Source organism: Chroicocephalus ridibundus, chromosome 7 (assembly GCF_963924245.1).
Source record: "Chroicocephalus ridibundus chromosome 7, bChrRid1.1, whole genome shotgun sequence".
NCBI classification, from domain to species: Eukaryota; Metazoa; Chordata; class Aves; order Charadriiformes; family Laridae; genus Chroicocephalus; species Chroicocephalus ridibundus.
Window position 1 is genome coordinate 34,536,172 of NC_086290.1, and position 22,009 is coordinate 34,558,180.

At 33.7% G+C, this 22,009-nt stretch overlaps 1 protein-coding gene across 1 annotated transcript in view; it reads left to right on the top strand.

Annotated features, from left to right (window-relative positions):
* The window catches only part of DNAH7 (dynein axonemal heavy chain 7), a 115,962-nt gene that overhangs the window by 31,600 nt on the left and 62,353 nt on the right, over nt 1–22,009 (top strand). The window contains exons 19-29 of the mRNA XM_063340416.1: nt 4,983–5,176; nt 6,315–6,513; nt 7,977–8,117; nt 11,040–11,252; nt 12,164–12,273; nt 12,744–12,912; nt 14,184–14,286; nt 14,391–14,518; nt 15,611–15,823; nt 16,913–17,011; nt 20,322–20,570. Coding sequence (XP_063196486.1) covers nt 4,983–5,176; nt 6,315–6,513; nt 7,977–8,117; nt 11,040–11,252; nt 12,164–12,273; nt 12,744–12,912; nt 14,184–14,286; nt 14,391–14,518; nt 15,611–15,823; nt 16,913–17,011; nt 20,322–20,570 — 1,818 coding nt within the window. The remainder of the gene's footprint in view (nt 1–4,982; nt 5,177–6,314; nt 6,514–7,976; nt 8,118–11,039; nt 11,253–12,163; nt 12,274–12,743; nt 12,913–14,183; nt 14,287–14,390; nt 14,519–15,610; nt 15,824–16,912; nt 17,012–20,321; nt 20,571–22,009) is intronic.

Genomic DNA, 22,009 nt, shown 5'->3' on the forward strand with positions numbered 1-22,009 from the left:
TTCCTAGTGAATAATTTTTTCCTAATGTCCAAGCTGAACCTCTCAAGCAAAGACTTGTACCTGTTGCCCCTTGTTGCCCAAGTGTCCCTGCTGAGAAGTTGGCTCTGGTTTTTTTTTTGTTTGGTTGGTTGGTTTTGGTTTTTGTTCTCTTTTTCAATTGCCCTTCATGTAGTTGCTGACTACAGTTAAATTCTACCTTAATGTCTGCTTCACCAAGCTGAAGAAGTCCATCTCTCCCAACCTCTTTTCATAGGCTATGTGCCGTTCTGCTGAGTAAAATTAAGCAGCATATAAAACAAAGTAAATAGCAATGATCCTGGCACTGTAGGTCAATAGACAGGAATAAATGAAATTTTACACTCATCATTCCTTTTGAAAAATGCTGTTTATTTGCATATTGAATGGTAGAGATGCCTCTCTGTAACTTTAAACTGTTTAGATATTTAACTTGCTTCAAAAGTGCTATTCTGATCCGCTAGAAATCAGCAGGTAAGGCAGTTGTCAGACACCATCACTGTACATGTCTGGCAGTTCAAAGTGTTACTGTCTTGCCAATCTGCTTCTTATTTGACCCTTTCTGGAAGTTAGCACTGTTATTAGGATCAACTGATGTGATTATATGCATGCTCTTTGCTTCAGTAGTTAGATGTTCTGAGCCTTGTTTTGGGTTAGATTGGCTATATATTTGCCAGCCTAACTGGATGAAGAACAATCCTATAATCTCTTCTGCTGACTCTGCTGAGAGGACAATAGCTTCTAGCAAAGAGATGGCACTAGTAAAGGAAGAGGTAACATCTGAAACCAGCACAGCTGATTCTTCAGCAGTTACGTGATCAATGGTCTGAATGCATGTTCTACAAATTCTGTTCCTCAGGGAATAACCAGTTACTTAGTAACTCTGGTCATCCTATTATGTAATTCTGATGATTCTCATAATGATTAGAGAAAACTGCATTAATTCTGAAAAAGCTCCCTAATATCAAGCTAATTTCTAATACGATGTTGCATTTTAAATATTTTTTTAACTGAGCTTACTACACTATTCAACAGATTGTGGAGGTTTATGAGGTCCGCTTTTTCCATGGTAAAGACATAAGACTGTCCTTTGAAGAAAAAAGTTATAAGCCTTGTTTCCATCTGTCTCATGCCTTTGCAGAACTTTCAGAGATCCATTAGATCATTAGGGCAAATACTAAAATCTTCATGTGGTCTAAAATGTTGTGGTTTGAGCTCTTTTCAGATTGCAGATATGGTGTTAGCGTAGAGATACGCAAAATGTGTAGTAGACAAAAAGAAGCATTTGCTTAATTTCCTGGCAATTCAGCTTGACCACTTAAAAATAGAGTTATTTTTCATTTTTTATTCTCTTTTTGTTCTTTCTCCTTCCCTTTCTCTCCCTTTCTCTCTCTCTTTTTCTCCCTTTTTCTTCCTATGTCTTAAACTCACCTCCCCTTTCTTTCTCTGTTTTTCTTTCTTCTGATTTAGAAGAAAGCAAGGACTTTATCCCATAGAGCTGTGAAATCAATTGTATTAATTTTGGGGAAGAAATTGCATAAAAATAAAAAAGGGCAAGAGTTTCAGAATTTTGTTGAGTATTATGTTTCTGAACATTGTATGCTGAATGATCCATTTTGATAAAATCTTGTAATTCAGATATTCAGTGCTAATTAAATACAAATTATTTTTTGAACGTGATATATGTTATCACTGGCAGAAAAAAAAATCATCTTTTGTTTGTACAGGAGAGTGTAAACACCAGAATACGAGAATAGAAGTTTAACAACCTAAAGTTTGATTTTGGCCAAACAAGTAGTCATTATTTTCCAGAAGATGGCACTCTGTTTCCACAAATGCAACATTTGAGTCTCATGGCTTAAAAGAGTGCTCTTCTCCAGTCTATATGAATGGTTTTTCTTAAAGCATAAAGCTAACTTGAGTTTCTTTGTGCTGTTTTGCATTTATATGCCATTATATTATAAAATTCCTTTATATGCTTAGCTTTTCATTATGAACTTGAATAATCATATATTATTCCTTTATTTTGAATATCTAATTTAAGCAATGCCCATTAATGTGTGTTAAATTACTTAGTGGTTTAATATCCACTTCCCATAATTTTTTTAAAAGATAGGATACGAAAGATTTTCTATCTTTGTGGGGAAGAAAGCAAAAAAAAAAAAAAAAGGCAAGAAAAAAATTCCCAGGCTGCAACCTGTATTATGTTAAAAAATATATTTAGAAGCTAGAGTTAGTGATGGTCTTTTAACAGGGTACTCAATCTATTTTTATATATTTGATTTATACTGTTTTCTAGATATGGTTTTCTCCCTAATTGTCCCTGACAGTGTCACTGACAAAATAAGTCACACTAATGTTTTGAATGACTGACAATGATGGCATTCGCTTTTTTCTTCAAGCATTAGCAGAACTGTTAATAGGAAATGTGTGTTGAAGCATAAATTATTTTTTTTCCTGACATTTTCTCATATGAAAGAAAAAACAAGCAGGCATAATCCTATTTATAAAACTGGCAACGCAGCTTTGATTCACTTTACCAGTTGTACTTATTCTATTTGCTGATGATAAACATGCTAAGAAAGGGAACAAAACCTCTTTGTGTTGACAATGTATAGTTATATGGTTGTTTGTGCATTAAAAACTGTTATATAAACCTAATTACACACTATGTTTGTGTGCTGACAGCTTAATTGTCTATGTATAGATGAAAAGTATATGTAGTTATTCAGTTTGTTCTGGTTTGGAATGGTGCAAGAGGCAAGTAACAGAAGGTAAATATATTTCATGTACAAAGGAACACTATGATTGTTGTATTAGGAAGGTGAACCCCCATGAAGATCAATTAGATAAACACACGATTCTGGTTTTTTTTTCAGTAGATTGGAAGTATATGTGTAACATCAGCAGGGAATTGAACCAAATCTGAATGCACATTGCGAATAATTTCAAAATGTTACGAGTTTTTGAACTGAAACTGAACTTGGAATTTATTATTGAATTCTCCAAAATGAAGCTAAAGAGCAGTCGGGTTACTGGGTCAAATCTGCATTGTCACCCTGTGAGGAGTTTGTTTCTTACAGATAGCTTTTGCACCTTCTGGGTTTTACACAGCAGTCTAGCCTGTCTCATCTCATCTGTCCCTTGCAACATGAGTCACCCGTGCTTCTGCTCTGTGAGACTGTTGTTCTGCAAACACTATAAGGACTTATTCTGAGTAGGACATTCTGTATTTGTAATGGGCTCTGACAAAACTGTTCCTAGGGGAAACAGTCTGGGTACATCTTTGATTTCTGCTGCCTATTGTTGGAGTACTCTTTGTTGTTAGTGTCAGCAGTTCTTACAGCCCCTCAGTAGATTCACTTGTCTGAAATTCTCCCTCTCGATCTCTTTAGTATTTCTTATGGTTGGATATATCTGTGTCTTTTTTTATTTTAAACCTGGATGTGTGTTCTATGCTGCGTGCTTACAGGTGCAGACTCAGTGGGCAGAGCAGAGGGGACCTAAAGGGTTGACCGCCATTTTTAGTTATCTCTGTTTCCATCTCACCTGCAGTCATTCTGGCCCCATTCAAATTCCTGGGAAATGCAGTCTGATTTAGGTGGTAAAGGAGGAGCTATAGCAGAAGCTGTGTTCCCAGACTTTGGGAAGTGGAGCAGGGGATTGAGATTTATCACTCTCCATTTTTTCGCCAGGACTTTGTCATTATAGAACATTATGTATTGCAACATGAGTGGGTTTGAATCAGTTCATGGTTGACAGGTCAGTTAATGTACTGGCATGGGCCTGAACTAGAACTGAACTAGAATAAATTCAGTCACAAGTGAACCCAAGCCCATACTGGAACTGAGTAGAAGCATTTGCTTGGTTTGACTTCCTCATCATAAATCTGCATAATTTGCTACTTTTCAATGGGTGTCTCATTTTGCTCCCAAAACCCCATACTTGGTGAACAAGATTAAAAAGGTAATGAAGATTAGGCTATAAATTGGTTATAAGGCATATTAAATGCTAGGACCTCATGTTCAGACAACTGTAGTTCTTTAAATCTTCTTAGCTTGGCAACCTTTAGGTCTTTTGCAAAATCTTTTTTGTATTTGTATCAATTGAGATAACTTTCATCTTATGCAGTAGCTTTTCTAAGTGTTTACATTCATTTAAATTGAGAGGTTAATTTGGGAAGAATTAGAAAGCACTAGAAAGAATTAGGAAAGCACTATACATCTTTATATATTTTGTCATCTACACAGTATATCAATATAAAGAAACCCAGTGTTTATCCATTAGTTTATGTTGACAGAAGTTATTCAGCTGCTATTGTAAAAAGAAATAAAAATACATTTTTTTATATTCTTAAAGCAAGTATAACTTTGACGTTTTGCTACCAAAGTCTTTAAATGTTTATTTAGCTAGTAAATGTATTAGGATCGAGAATACCTTTTTTAGATCACATTACTAGTTAATATTAGTACTGAAGTGTCAGTGTTGCCTATATACAACTTTGCCATCTCAATACTTATAATCTTGTCTATATATTTTATGTGGAAGGAAAGATCATTTTTTTGCATTGTACTCTGATAGATGATTGCCATTTAAAATGTGTGACTGCATTGTTGTCATAGAAGTATGTTTTAATTGTTCATGTTGCTTAATTGAATAGCCAGCGTAAATTAATGTTGCTCCAACAGAAAGATAGAAGTTATGCTGATGAATTGATCCTGTTCTGAAAATTATTTTCAAAAATAATAGGTCATGTTTTGAAAAATTTGCTTTAATACCAACTGTCTAACTACTTTTCCAGTGAACCCTCGTAATGAAGACAGTTAGTAAATTGTAACTCTGACAATGGTTTGAGTAAAGCAGAATTTGAAATAAAGATTCATTTTGCTTAAGACTTCTTGCGGTGCTGTGTGGTGATTTACTTGAGAAGGCATTAACATTTTTATCTGGAATAATTTCTTTTCCAGGACAAACGTGTGCTGACAGTAGTAATAATAGACAAGATGCTGGAAAAACTGAGGAAATGTAATGAATTTCTGGAGATAATTCTCAAGGGACTTAATGAATACCTAGAGAAGAAGCGCCTTTTTTTCCCCAGGTTCTTTTTCTTATCTAATGATGAACTCCTTGAGATTCTTTCAGAGACCAAAGATCCTACTCGGTATGGTAATATTTAATAGGTGTATTTGCACTCACAGCGCATGCAGATAGTCTTGTCATATTGTTTTTCTGAGCCCAGAATTCTTTTTTTCTCACTGACAGAGTATTAAGTATCTACTTGGTTAGATTTTATGATAGGTGAATACAGAGTAATTTTTAATATGGGTAATTAAATTCAGTTCTGTTTTCTAAACTAGTAACCCTTCTATATGCTGGTTTTCAGAAGACTCTGAAGTCCATATAGTAATTCATGGTGAAATTAACACACCTGATTTTTCCCACTAGAAAATTGAATATCAGATGAAACCTGTATACCACTGACATGAGTTTTACCTTTTTAGGGGCAATCCCAATTAAAGTATTTCAGAAGTTTTTTTGCCAAGTTTTAACACACTCTGGGTTTTCTACTTCCCAGCCTCATTCAGGATTAAACTGCAAAAAGCGTAACTCAGTATAAGTCTTATACTGAGTGGAATTAACTCTATGAAGATTCCTGAAGAGGTGATCTTGTTAAGTGATATAGCCTTTGCTATAAGCAGAGGAACTGGGGTTTGATTCCCAATGTACAGACTTGATAGTGTGCAGTGAATGCAGTGCAAGGTCATGCAAAACTAAAAAGGAAAATAAATAATAAAATGCCTGCTCAATCACAGAGAAATATTCATACAGTACAATGAACAGGGCAAGATATCTTATGAGGGAAAAAAAATCTTAAAGGTTTATTTATTTATTTATTTATTACAAGCTATTGTGTTAAGATTGTACTTGATTGCTTTACTCAAATTCCTTTATGTTTACTATAGTTTGCTGGGAAGGTATAAATAATGGAATTTTATGTACTGTAGGTAGATTATCAGTTAAAGAAAGAATACTTGTTTATCCTTACTAGTTTATATGTTACAGAGACTGTACGTAATATTTTACATCTTTTAACTGATCTTCAAAAAATACTCTGGTAAGCATCTTGCAGGAGGTAGTACACAATAATTATTGTTGAGGATAAACTTTTTTTAACAAACTTAAAATGATCTTCTAAGTAAATTGTTCAGAAATATTTTTTTTTTTAAATTAGATCTTTTTTGGTAGTATCGGCAAGAAAAAATTGTCAGAAGCTGTTTAATACTAGTTTTGTTTTTTAGAGTACAACCTCACTTGAAAAAGTGTTTTGAAGGCATTGCAAGAGTGGAATTTACTGATGTGTTAGATATTACACACATTAATAGTAGTGAAGGAGAGACGGTGGAACTCATAGAGACAATCTCGACATCAGAAGCTAGAGGTCAAGTTGAAAAGTGGCTGGTTGAACTGGAGGCAGCTATGCTGAAGTCTGTCCACAAGGTAACAAGTTCTAACCTCTTATTTTCTAAGCTAATGGCATTCAGCATTGATTTCTTCAGTGAACAGTAGCATATACTGGAATCACTAGCACCTATCATGAACAATAAAACAATGAATTCAGTCTTCAAAGGTTATACTTTTTTTTTTTAGTTTAGTTCTGCTGTCAATTTCTGTTTTTTCTGGTTGTAAAATTCTCTATAATTCTTTAAATAGTAGACTCAAAACCATTTATGCCAAGGAGATTGTTCTATGCTTCATATGGTATTAAGGAACAAGATTAAACTGGAAGATTGTCCATGTATTTTTTTAACGTTCCTCTTAGTTATGACTACCTTAATCAAGGCCCTTAACTCTTCTTTTCGGTTTGTATTGTTCTAGCCTTTACAATGTCTCATCATTGTGTCGTATATTTAACCATCTCTGTCTTCATTTTTGTGGTACTTTTCAGTATCAAGTGAGGTAATTAAATGTGCACACACTTTCCCTGGCACTGTCTTACAGTACAACAGTTTAATAATTGTAGGAGCATATCAGTACTGAAGAAAGTGAAAAACATGATCTATTTGGTGCATATCAGACATGGACAAACTGAGATGCATGATTAAGAAATGGTTAAACACCATTTGTCTGCATTTAGTCGTGACTACAGAACTTTTATAATGATCTAAACCAGATAACATTTACATGGTTTTAATGTCAATACAGACACATTTTCCCCTCAGGTATGTATTTTTTTTATTGATGCTATAGTGTGTATGGATTGTTAAAAGTAGAGAGGCTTGGAACTGCAAAACAAATGGCAGATTTTCACTCAGGTAGTTTACACTTCTTGTCTGAGGAGCCAGCTAAATATATTGAGGAGTTTGTTGATAATAAGAGTTTTTTCTTGCTTGGTTTTTGTTAATGGCAGGAAAATAACCTGTTGGTATAGACGGGAAGTTTGTTTCTAGTGCAAGTTTTGATTTCATTGGGATTATCCTTGAGTGGCACTAGAACCAGGTTAATCATTCTATTATTAGAAAATACACTTGAAGTTAGATATTAGTTTAAATAATATGATCTGCAAAATTAAAAGCTCTGGATTTTTACTGGCATGAATAGATGAAAAAACCTTTTAGTTTGGCATATTGCTTCTAAGTAAATTTTATTTTTACTTGTTTTCTAGTTTCATTGTAGATGGAGCTAGAAAATTTTAAGTATCTGATGGCAAGAATCATTTTAGAATGTGTTGTGAAATCAGTTCTCAGAAGTTTTGTGTGATCATTTGGTTCATATGATATTTTGGGTTTTTTTGGGCTTTGTTGAGAGATTTGCTTGCAAGATGTCAGTATTAGAGTTGAATATGCGGCTGAATCTAGACTGATTTATTTTTTATTCTCAGTAATACAGCCTAACCTAAATTAATTCTGAAGCTGAATATTATCTGTTTTCACAGGTAATTATAGTTTTTTTTTTTTGTCTAGGTAATTGGGGATGCACTTGAAGCTTATCCAAAAACTCCACGTGTTAATTGGGTAAGAGAGTGGCCTGGACAAACAGTTCTTTGTGTATCCCAAACTTTCTGGACAATGCAAGTACAGATGTCTATTAGAAATGGCCAAACGGTAAGAATATCTGAAATTTAAATTTAAATCAAATTGGTATAATGCAGTGTCAGATCAGACCTTTGGTAATAACCATTTTTGATGAATAGGTGTTCCATGTAATACTACTTTATCTAGATACTTTAAAGCATGGACTTCAAGGATCACATTTCAGGTAGATCTTTAAAGACTGTGAAGTTAATATTTCCTTTTGGATATAGGCACCAGTGCTTCTGCACTATGTCAAAGTGTGTTCTATTTAGCTCAACATGTAGATTACATGTTTCTGTGCAAGCAGCCTAGTGGTATATTCAGGTGGTATGGACTAGCATAGCTTGTCTGTTCATCTCTGGTTCAGAAGTCTAATTTACCTTCATTAATGTTTAGTGCTTTTTATAAAGATGGGCTAGGACTAGCATTAGAAGATATATACCATTCTCACCCTTGTCAAATAATGAATGTATATGCCTGACTGATACAGAATTTATAATGTTAGATAATGCTAGTTGGAATAAAATTTTTAAGGCATTGAATTAAGATTCAGGAAATTTGTTTTGAAGAACCTTTCTTCTGTTTATCACTAAGGCTTAATGCTGTCACCTGTTGTATTTGGAAGTGTTCCAGAATTGCCACCATCAGATGAGACAACTAGATTTTCATTCTCTGATGTTTGGACAGAAAGAAACATCAAGTTTTTCACAGTTATACATAAAGTTATAACTTTGTGATACTTTGTGATACTCTGTGGTAGGCAAGTTGGAAGAGGGAATTAAAGGAAGAGGAGGACATTATCTGCTAATACAAGCAGTAAATCTTGCAACAGATCCAAAGATTTGGAAAAGATTTGAAAATATTTTCTTTTCCCAGTAATAAAGGAGATCTTCAGTTTCCCGGGGAAAGAAATAAGGCTCCTACATAATCTGCACCATTTATCCTCAATTGTTGAAAGACTTTCAGGAAGGAGAGACAAGAATTTTAATCTTAGAGATTTTAGATTTTTTAAAAAAGTGAAAGCAAACCTCTCCTTAATGAGTCTGTGGTTAATGTTGTTAGTGACTAAAAGAGGAAGTTAAGGAAGTGTTAAACTAATTTACTTTTGGGAATGTTTGTTAAGTAATTCTGAGCCTATACAAAAGCTCTCGTGCTGGTCTGTATCAAGCCTTTTCTGTAGGTGGGCATCAGGGAAACCTGTCCTTCCTGTAGCTTTCACTCAAATTCTGTTGTAGTGGGGATTCTGCTCGTCTGGCTTCAGCCCAAGGATCTTCGTTCTGCTGTGGAAAGGGGCTTTTATGTAGTGAAGCAGCAGAGAGACATTTGTATCTCCTGACAATCTGTCACAAATCTGCAGCAAGGAGAAGAGCTCAGTCTTACAGCTGTCTCTTTTTCTTCTTATTTTCTTCTTTCTCTTTTCCATTGCTGTGTTGTATACTAAAGCATAAGAAACATGACAGACAATCAGTGACCAAGTGAGAGGCCAAAAATACTGCATTCTGCCTGAAGCACTTCAGTGTTTCCTTGGACAGGATGCCAATATCATTTAAGTCACTCGTTAATATTAAATGCGTGTTCACACATACATGCGCATGCATACACACACATGCTCCCTTTCAAACATTTTTGAGTTGTTTCATATTTTTGAGTTAATTGTTTCCAACAAATAACTGTTGTACATAAATCAAAGGTGCAAATTTCTTATTAAAATCAAACAATGAACTAAGATGCTGTATAAAACCAAAGATGTTTCATATGTTTTGAGAGCATTGTCTTGTGGATCATGTGCATTCTAGGTGAAATACAGTCATATATGGTCAGAAGGATTGCACCATGGAATGTTACTGATGTGGGAGTTGAGGACATATTCTATGTCTCAACTGATATCTCATGTTTGCTGAGGAAAGCTTGGTGCTGAGCAAGTGGGTTATTATCCCTGATTTGAGTGAGATGTTTCAGATTTTGCGCTGGTCAGAACTTCTAATGCAACACTGTAGAAATTGAACTGCTTTTGAACTCTGTGTTTACTGATTTATTCTCGTAAATAAAAAGAAGTCACACTAAGCAGATGATTATCCAAACTTAATGTTTGGCAAATAACTACCTGAGATGAGAGATCTCAAAATCATCATAATCTTTTGAGGGTTAGCAGTGCCAGTGTGTTTGGAGAGGAATAACAGGCTAGCAGGCAGAAAAAACTAAACCATACCTAGATAAGTTTTTCTTCAGACAAATAGAAGCCATTCCTCTATAAAAACATGCTTTGGTGTGAAGGTATTACTATGGTTAATTCCCACTTTTTATTTCAATTCAGTAAGGTACTTCATCACATCTAAGTACTATCATGATACAGGTGCTTTCCTTAATTGGGTCTTTCCTGTTCACCAGCAACTTACTAGCCTGAAAAAATCTACCACTTACTGCGTAAAGAAATTAAGTTAACTGAATAAAGATAATAACCAGAAGTCAGTAAACTGGAAAATTGTAGAAAAATGCATTTGCTTGTTACTTTTTTGAATTACAGATGCATTATTATTTCTAACTGTTGTGGGACATAAAGGTATTTTTCTAGCATGACAGTGTCATAGAATGTATCCCTTAACCATAAAAAGTGTATTGTATACATATAAGTAGATCTTTAAAACACATGTGGCATTTTCTTTTTCTTAATGTATTAAAAGATAAGGACTATTCCTGTGTTCCAGGAAGAAAGTAACGTATACTGTTTTATTTCCAGATAGGTATCATTGATGTTTTACATATTGTTCTGTAAAAGTATGTGAAAGAAACCCCAAACCAACAACCCTATTGAACTATCAGTGAATGAAGGACATTGTACTACTATTATAGTGAGAAGGATCTTTTAATACAGCGAAATGAAAGTAATATAAGAAAAAATAATCATGCCTTAGACTAGACACAACACTTCTTAACTTCTAAAAATTTTTGCAGGCACTAGAGGATTTTCTGGAACAGAATAATCGACAGATTGAAGACATTGTCACCTTGGTGAGAGGAAAGCTATCTAAGCAGAATCGAGTGACTCTAGGAGCACTTGTTGTGCTTGATGTTCATGCTAGGGATGTTCTTGCATCTCTAGTAAGCAAGAAAGTCAAAGATGAGACTGACTTTGAATGGTTAAGTCAGCTTAGGTACTACTGGGAGGTAAGTGATTGCTCTCAATCCTATTAGAAGGTAATTTCTGTTCACAGTTTTTCAATTTCTGCTTGCTTGCTGACACAGAGAATGGTTACACTACTATAAGAATTTCTGCTGATAAGAGAATACCTATAACCAATCATTTTATGGATTGCTAACTAGAATGGCCAGTAGCCAGATGCAAACAGTTTTTCATCAAAATTACTTTTTTTCATCACTGCTGAGTCTCAGTACGTTTGCTGAATTTGCAGGGGGGGTTACAGATAAAAATTGTTCACTCGACTGTATTTTGGTTTTCTGATTCTGTGGGATAGAGAATGCTATAGGGACGACCATTTTCAGCTAGTGGTTTTAATCAGGGTTATTGTCAATATTATTTTGTTTGTTCGTTACTCTTATTGGAAAAACAACAATGTTTATGCTGGATAGTGGTAGCATACAATATTCTACATTCATCAGGACAAGAATTCCTGTAATATATTGCATGTGAAATTTAAAAAATGGTATAGGTAGGGATCATACATTGCTGTATCAGAGTCATCAGTTTGACCATAATTATGGCTATTTGTCATGATTACTTCTATTTACCTTTTAGAAAGTCTATTAACTTTCTAAGTAGTTACACAGGACAGTGTTACTCTCCAATATGGTTAGTGGGATCTTATTTTTTAGGTAACAGTTAATGTATAAAATGGTCTTTTTGTGTCGATACTTTAGTATCTATTAATTGGCAATTTTATTTTTTTATTTGAGTCACATTGAAACTAGTGTCTCAGAGCAATCAGTAGTCTGCCACGTAGCTGTTTCTAACAGGATTGGGCCTGTTAAGGAGCTTGAGAAATAGTGTTGAGTTGTGGGTGTGGGGTTTTTTTTAATTATTTATTTAATCTATAAAATAAATTCCTGGTTTTTTTTAGGAAGGGCATCTACAAACAAAGATGATCAATGCTGGACTAAGGTATGGATACGAATATCTGGGCAATACCCCTAGGCTGGTTATTACTCCACTTACAGACAGATGCTACAGGTAAAAGTGCAAGTTACTAAATGTACTGTATTAGCAACATTTATTTAGTTGAGATATTTTAATAAGTCCCTGAGAATAGACGATTCCAGAATCGTATTTTTTTTGTGTTCTAATGGGCATAATTAGAATAGGCTATTTCTTTTGGTGGAATAGAATTGGTCCTGCATTAATATTTTAATTTAAATTTGTGATAAAATTAATCTTTTGTGACACTATAATTAGTGATAAATTACAACCAGATTTAGATTTAGAAAATGGAAAGTAATCTATTGTCTATTATGAACTTCTAGTAAACTTCATACATTACTACACATTTGTAAACTACAGATAGCCAGAAACAAGTAAACTGTACCATGATAGGAAAACGCAGACATGACACAAATTGTGAAACGTTTCTAGTAAAATTTAGAGCAGCTGGAAAAATAGCATGAAAAATTTGTACATCTTTTTTTCTATTATTTTGTTTCCAGAACCCTATTTGGTGCACTACACCTACACCTTGGAGGTGCCCCTGAAGGTCCTGCTGGAACTGGAAAAACAGAAACTACAAAAGATTTAGCAAAGGCTGTAGCTAAACAGTGTGTGGTTTTCAATTGTTCTGATGGATTGGATTACCTTGCATTAGGAAAATTTTTTAAGGTTTGGATAAAGTCATATTCTCAATTATATTAAAGCCCTTTAATTATTTTGGCACTTGAAGCGGCCTTAAGGTATTTTAAGTGTGTCTTTCTCTACTTCCAGGCTGCTATATAAAGCTAGTATTGTGCAGATAAGTCTTACCATAACTAAGAATCCAACCAAGATATCAAAATGGTTTTTATGTGCTTTGAAAAGGAAATGTACCATAATGATTTTATTTACTTTAAATAGGCCATTTCAATGAGTCCATTTTTAATAGCTGATTGTAAATTTTAGAGGGCTTGAGGTTTAATCTAAATTCTGAATAAGCTGGTAAGAGTCATTATATTATACAAATCAAGCATATATTCATTTCGATATTAGCCCCAGTAGGCAGCTCTGTATCATGAAAATTTATCGTGAATGGACATCTGTGTCTTATAGTCCAGTGTCCTGATTTGGACCGGAATGATAAAAAAATAGAGCAACTATGCTTTCTTCCCTGGCATTATTCTCACCTTCTGAGTCAGAAGTGGTGTTGGAATGATGTGATTTGTCTTCAAAATTCAACATGATGGAAGTTTACCAAAATAAGCTACATTAAGAGGTTTTATTTAGAATGATGAAAGCAAAATTCTGTGTCTTAAATGGGAATTTTAGATTTACTGTTAACAAAGCATGAGGTGCCATCGAAAGACTGCCAGTGCTGCAAAGATGGTACAGTAGCATTTGGGGACCATATCTCAGAAAAGACCTATGAATTAACCAGAACTGTAGGAAAAGAGAATTATTCTTTAGTTGCACTTTAGGTAACGTGGTATCCCATAAGATGCCATAACCAAACAGTTAATTTTAGCCATGGAGAAATCCTTGTGTTTTGTCACTGTGAACCCTGTTAGCAGAGATGCAAAAGATGTGTAGATCTCTTGGAGGCTTGTTTAGTGCTGAAATCTTTCCCCTTTGTCCAGTTGCAAAATACAGACTATAAAGGTCAAACATGCAAAATATGTGTATTTGATACGTGCTTTGCATATGACGGAAGAATTAGGATTTTGGATTAGTTTGTACAGGTTTTTTGTCTTTTTTTTTTTTTACAAGTAAACTTAGTTTTTATACTTCTGTATTCTTTTTGAAACAAATTCTACCTGAAATGATTTTGTTGAGAAGTTAGTATCATGGATATAAGTCCTTTCTGTGCATGCTAAAACTTTTTCTTATTGCAGAGTTATTTTGATCAGCATGTCCAAAATAAGTAGTTACCTATTAATTACTCATGTATCTGTCTCTTCTAGGGTTTATTGTCTTGTGGGGCATGGGCTTGCTTTGATGAATTCAACAGAATTGATTTGGAAGTACTCTCTGTGGTTGCTCAGCAGATTTTTACTATCCAAAGAGGTATTCTGTTATTTTAATCATCTCTTTCACTTACATATGTCAATGAATAATAAAGATGCAACAAAACCTGCCCAGCAATGACATTAGTTTTTATTTCTCAATAGGCATTAATTCAGGATCTGATTTAATAGTATTTGAAGGAACTGAACTGAAACTTAACCCTACATGTGCTGTCTTTATTACCATGAATCCTGGTTATGCTGGGCGTTCAGAGCTTCCTGACAATCTTAAGGTATTATTACACTTGTGATTTTATTACTTTTAATAGCTAATGCAGAAAGTAAAAAAAGAAATCACTTTTTGTCAAATATAGACATTATTAAGAATATTTAATATCGGTTAACTTCAGGTTTTTATTACACTAGTGTAAAAATCATCTTCTCTCAGAAGAAAAAGAAATTAAAAAGGATAATTAGACTGAAAAATAGGAATAAGCTAAATTTTAAAATGTCAGGAAGTGGTTGCTTGATTCAAGGTCTGACAATAAACAAAAAGTTAAACCCACCCCCGTGTGTTTCTTGGCTGAATCTGAAAGTTCAAAACCTCAAAGGAGTGCTTTGTAGTGTACAAGCAGTGAATAATATCTTAATATTGAATAAAAATGTGGGGGGGTTTATTAATTTATGTTTTTTCTGATCTTTTTGTTTGATCTAAAGAGACTTGTGGTGGTTTTAATGTAAGAGATTTCTATTATAAATTTATTATTGAGTGATTATTACAAGAGTGCTGTATCCTTTTTTACCCTTTAAATACATTTGTCCTGTGTCCATAGAAAGAAAAGGAAATCTGAGCAAATATCTTGATATCAAAAACGTAAAAAAGTACAATATTTGTAAATATTTCTCAGAACTCTCTGGGAAGTGTACTCACTAACACGTAGTATGAGTACAAAAATACTACTTGTATCAATAAAAAGAGGATAATTTTAAAAACTTTCTGGTAGAATGTGACTAGTAGTGAAAATTTTGAAAGTTTTTGAAAGTATTCTGATGCTTGCTTGGCAGAACAATGGTAAAAATGAGCACAGGTTTTGCACTTCCCCATTCCTTCTAGAGATTGTGGTGTTTTATGTGTTTTTGTTGTTAATCTTGAATGAAGACGACCTACAACCATGAATTGTCACAATGAAAAATAAAGTATTTCTAAATGTTTATGGAAAGCCATTAAATGTATTGTAGTCATAATTGTGATAGTTAAATTTAATTGTTTGTCACTGTATTAATGACATAATGAAAAAATAGTGTTTATGTAATTCTAGAAAAAATGTTGTACATAATAAGGCGGTATAATTTTTTCTGATGTGATTTTTCCATATGTTTAATAGGCTCTCTTTAGAACAGTAGCTATGATGGTTCCTGATTATGCCATGATTGCAGAGATTGTTCTGTATTCTTGTGGATTTGTTTCTGCTCGACCTCTATCTGTAAAAATTGTAGCTACATATCGTCTGTGTTCAGAGCAGTTGTCTTCTCAGCACCATTATGATTATGGAATGCGAGCTGTGAAGTCAGTACTCACTGCTGCTGGCAACCTGAAGGTAAATGATTTTTTGAATTTTCTTTGTCATCCAATAACTTACTTTTGTGTCTCTTTTGTAACAGAAGGTACCTTATTCTATATAATGGCAAGTAGCTGTTTAAAATTTCATCCTGTGATACCTCTGAAAATGGAAAGAGTATGTATTAGGGCATAAGCTGAGGAAAGTCAAGAAGACATAAAGCTACCTGGCCATTCACCACAGCACTTGTTACTGAATGACGCGCCTTTTAAGTGTGCTGATTATCTTTCAGGAATTCTAGTTAAATGCAAATTTACTGAGTTGTTTGGCAAGTTGTCCACTGCTTTGCTCTGCTTTTCTTATCAGGTTCAGATGCCTTTGCCATAGTATGTGAACGCTTTCCAGTAACACACTGGCGAATATCTGACATGTGACTTTGATCACTCTTTTTATCTTCAAGAAAAATGGTGTAGGATGTAGTATTTTATTTTGGCTTGCATTGTGGATGAATGTATACATTTTACTAAGAAACTAAACTGTTTTGTATTAATTCAGTTATTTTCATTTAAGTAGACTAGTATATTTTATAATTCTCTTCCATTCCAGTTTGATTGCAACCCATAATCCTACTATCACAAAAAAACCCCTACAAACCCCAAAATCAGTCACTAAGCTATGTATTGTGTCAAAAGAGGCACATTTTTATTTATTTTTTTTTATAATCTGACAGAGACATCCATATGCAAGCTTTTAGAATTTCGACTTTGCTGAAGGCAGAAGTTTTATATCAAAGTCGGGAAAATTATTATTCTTAGGAAGAAAAGGAATACATTTTAGAAAGCAAAAAAACCCAGTAGTTTAGGAAAAAATGTCATATAAAATTTATAGTAACACTCATCACTGGGCATAAACTAAAGTGAAATTGTCCTGACTGTAGAAACCTACTGAAAAACACCTTGATATAAATGTATAAATATTCATGCAGAACATATGTTGTTATCAGTGGACCAGACCCTGCCAAAATAATTGCATAGATGCATAACAGGAAATTTTCAGTAAAACAGGCAAGTTTAGCATCTGTTTCTTGCAACTCTAAAAATTAACTAACATTTTTTTTATATTTTTTAGCTTAAATATCCTTTGGAAGATGAAGAAATTTTGCTCCTTAGATCCATTACAGATGTCAACCTGCCTAAATTCTTGTCTCATGATATACCACTTTTCGAGGTAGAAAACACAGGTTTTTATATACTTGTTGATAAAAAATATTATATAACAGGTTTACCAGACAGATGGACCAAATACTTTTTTAGTCTAGCCTGTAATTATTTTAAAACTGTTCCTTCCTAGCAAATATAGAGAGCATTTGGATTTTGATAGTTTAGATCAATGAAAGTTTCTGCCAAGTCTACTGCTTGAAATGGTAACACAAAAATTTTATATATTGTGTATTCAGTATTTCAGAGCACCTTATAAGTATTCTTACGAAATAGGTAGGTACTAATAGTCTCCTTTTTATAAGAGAAAATTTGGATTTTCATTTAAAACATGCAAAATAGTAAATAGACTAAGTGGCCCACATTCGTTCTTGTCCTGAGTTGATCTCGGTATGGAACTGAGCTGGAGAGAATGATTTGTAACTTGCTCCCCTGATTTACATGATGCACTAAAACAGTCAGTCAGTGTCCTAATATGGGCTATTCGGATTTGATTTATAATCTGTTACCGCAGGATTGGTGTGTTTAATACACCTCTGATTGAACCAGACACACCCAACAGAAATGTGAGCTGTTAACTTTATTAGGAAAAGTTTGCAGTCTTTGGTAGCTGTGAGCTTTCTGTGTCATGTTAGAAAAAGAAGGGATCTGGGCTGGTGTATATAGATGTTTGGAAACTGCGAAAACATTGTCCTTCAGGTGTACCTTTTTAAACATTAGTGGAAAGATCTTATAGATAGAGCCGTGGGAATTTGTGTGCAGTTATACACACAGAACATCAAAAGCTCTCATTAGTTGTTTTGGATAGTAAGAGGTATATTTTAGCAGTCATATTAGTTGCAATTATATTTTCAATGCATAATACTTATTTTTCTGTAATTTTAAAATGGAATACAATGAGGTAATTTCTGTAAGAAAACATACACGAGGGCATGAAAGTAATATGGAAGCCCTTTCCTTTAGGAATTTTAATAAAATGCCTTAGAAATCTGAAGCGCAGAAAAGGTAATTGCATTGCCCAAAGTTGTATGAAAGCATAATGAATTAGAAAATGAACATACGTCTCTGGACGCTGTTATTCTAATTTAATTAAAATTCATGAACATGAAGGGGGAGACTTTGTGTTTTCGTAAGTTTTGAAATAGTGGAGATAAATTTAGAGAAGTTGTCTGGGAAAATTGAAGCATCTTCACTTGTTGTTTCCCTAAGTTTCAGTCTTTAAGAATAAGAATAGTAATGTGAAGTGTACAGAAATTAACTCTTAAGTACATTTATGAAGTAATACTATAAGTTCACTTTCATAGAATAAAAAACGTGAGTTACTTTAGAGATTAAATAGCCTTGCACACACTAATATTTTGCTCATTGGCAATACCCCCAAAAGAGGAAAAAAAAATTAAGTTGAAACTAGGAAGTATCACATTATTGACTTGTAAACAGCAAAAGATGGCTAAGGAACTTAAGGGTCATAAATAGGGTTAAAGTAGATAATTATGTCAGTACAGAACAGATGCATGTTACAAAGAAAAACACTGACAAATGAGCATGTTGCCACAATGTCACTGTAATTAGTTATCCATTGTGGGACAGATTTAAGGGTCAGCAGTAAGTTAGGCCTAGAGTATGTGGGAATTGTAATAGCCTAATTCCGTTAGTTCAGGAATAAAGTAGCTTTGTTTGAAATTCTTATCAGACACAGAAAGAATTCTAAAAAGATTGAAGTTCAGCAGTAGTAATGTAATTTAAAATTTTAAATATGATTTTAAGGATTATTTCCATTTTTGTTATGACAAATACTAATTTCTTCCCTTAACTTATATATTACACTTAAGAGAAATGGGGAAACGCCCACATCCTCCATTATTCATTTTCATTTTGCTGGTTTTGCCTTTCTTGTCTCCAGTGTAGTCAGGTCCATCTGGCTTGAGATACACAGTAACTCTTCTGTGTTTATGTAGGAGTATGCAAATGATACATATTTTCCTGTTTTGTTTTGCTCGGGACTCTGCTTCACTTTGTTTTAAATTATTTATAGTCCTTCTAGAGTTTTGAATCTTGATTTTTAACACTTAAAAAAAGATTTTCCTTTAATACTATGCTGTAGTATATTGCATTGGGCCTCTCATAAAGTCTTTGGGCCCTATTAATTGCTTCGTTTATAATATTGACCCTGCTCTGTTCTGGAGAAGACACTTTTGCCCAGCAGTACAACTTATGCTGTGATACTGAGTGGTTTCTTTTAGTATGGTATTCCTCCATTTACCCATATTTATGTCATCCATTTTGTAAAAAGGAAATGATTAATAGATTATTTTTTTCTCTCATTATCTTAGTGATAAAATCTAGTAGGCATAGAAAGACCATATTCTTGCACAAGTGTATAAAATTTCAATTCTTTAACAGAGAGTGTGGAGAAAAAGTGCAGAAGAGTGACTAAAAGAAATTTTACATCAAATGTGTTTCAGACAAGAAAAGCTGCTCACCTTGAACACAGCTTGATATTTCTATTTGGGAAATATGATAATTTTCATTGGAAAAGCCCTGGTTTTGTCATATTCAATTGTAAAACATGCCTCTGGTAGGAGGCACAGAATGTTAAATGTATTTTAATACACTTCAGTAAAAAAACCCAACACTTTAAGGTCAGGATGTGTTAACAGTAGAAACTAAGAGTGCTAAAAGAAAACCAAGGCACGCAGTCAGAAGAAAGCAATGTACAGAGTAACAGGAATAATGTCAAAATAATGTAATTCTAAGTTCACCAATAATTGCTGACATTGTAGTTTCTAAAGAATATGCTTTATTTTGAATGGTTTTTTGGTAATCTTTGCTTTCCAAGTTGATACTGCAGCTCTGTCTAATTGAAATGATAGCCCACCGATTCTTTTTCTCTATTGTTATATCTTCAGTTTATTCTGTATCTTTCTTGTTTTGTTGTAAGCAAAACTGCAGAAGCTTTGCTTTTAAATTTAAATTTCAGATAATTATATTTCAGTTATCAAGAAAAAAGTTAAACACTTTCTCTGCTTTCTAACTGCAAGATTTATGAACTAGTTTAATAAAAGCTAATGTTTATCAGGAAAGAATATATTTAGATAGTTAATCCCTTTCTGTATGCCCAGGTAAATATGAAAAAGATACATGAAATAAATATCAATAATAAATCTTTGGCTCAGACAAGGTGTGGTGAAATTCATAATTATTTTATTTTAATCAAAATTGATATTAATCTGCCTAGTGTCAACAAAGGGTTGATTAAATGAGTTTCAAACCACCTTACTGTGAAAATAAATGTGCTTTCCAATTAATTGTTTGGATAGGGTATTACTTCTGATTTGTTTCCTGGTGTGAACTTACCGAAACCAGACTACAATGACCTATTGGAAGCCATCAAAACAAACTGTGATGCTATGAATTTGCAAATGACTGACGTATTTACTATGAAGATCCTGCAGATATACGAGATGATGATTGTGCGTCATGGCTTTATGATAGTTGGAGAGCCTTTTGGTGGAAAAACATCTGCATATCGAGTTCTGGCAGGAGCATTGGGAGACGTATGTGAGAAGGTATCTGAACATTTTTATAAACATTTCTGGTGCAAAATTATTTTCAAAAAAATTTTATAAACATATTTTAATATTTATACCGAATACAAAGTTTACTTTAAGGAACTTAAAAGTATAAGGAAAAGCCCAAGAATTTGATTGAGACTCTGCACTTCCAAAGTTACATAAGATAGGATGACCCGATTTTAAATATACACATTTTGTACATTGCACGTGTTTAAACATACACATTTTATACATTGTGTCTCATCATTTAGAGAACACATGACATTTTCTTTAGATTTTTTCATTGGATTGGACAAGGAATGAATTAGCTACTTAAATTTTATGGTAAACTGTTCCTTTTGAAAGCTCTATACCAGGTTTCAAGCTTACTCACGAGAGCTATTGAACTCTCTCTTAACAGAGATTATTTTGTTTAGAACTACACCAAGCAATGGATATGCTCCATAAACTCATACAAAGTTTTGAAGATATTCTGATAAGGATATAATAAGCCTATGTAAACCCAGGAAATTAAGTAGTCTCAAATTTTGATTATTTTTGAAACCAGAGTATCTAAATTTTTCAGACGAATTTTGGATCTGAAACAAATCCAAGATCTGTTCTGCTAACGGGCTTTTGACCTGGCATAGGAGAAGTGGGTAATAATTGTTATCTGTGGAACATTTAAGTGGTCCAGTAGTATAGCTATACCAAAATCTTGCTCAAATTCAAGCCATCAGAATATTTATATTTCATATGGGATCTCTGTAATCCTGCCATGGGCTGTGGAGGCTTTTGCAGAACAATCTAATCATAGTTATTGTCTTCAGTATTCTGTGTTTTAAGGGCCTCTAGATTCAGTCTAGTCTGATCTGCTAGGGTGGAATGTAAACCCAGTACGAGGCACTTTTGTAGCTGTTTCTGAAATGAAGCGTTTAGGATTTGAGACTTGAGAGTTGCCTGGCCCACTCATTGAACTCCAGGCACTTCCAGAGAAAAATAGTAATGACCACGAAGCATAAGTGATCTTCAGGACGCTGAATTTCTTCAGGCTGGCTGACTGGAAACATGCAATCAACCACCTTAGCAAAATTGTTTCATTTCCTTAAAGGTGATCTTCAGACAGGCACCTTGTATTTTTGGGCAGACATAAGCAAGACTGGATTGGCTAGACTTTCACATTGGTATTGCTATCAAACATCTCTATTCTTCTGATCATTTGTTAAAAGCTGTTACTTATTTACTTCCTATACTATAGATCAAATTGTGAAGCTTTTCCTTTAGGTATGTAGGAGAAATTCTGTTCCTGCCTGTCACTCCAATAAAACGATATTTAACTTTCTGCTTTTCCTTTTAATTCAGTGAATCATTGTCTACTCCTTCCCATTTTTGTTTGTTAAGGGAAAAATTATGTGGTAGAGTAAGAAATTTTTATCTGATGATTGTCTTGCTGT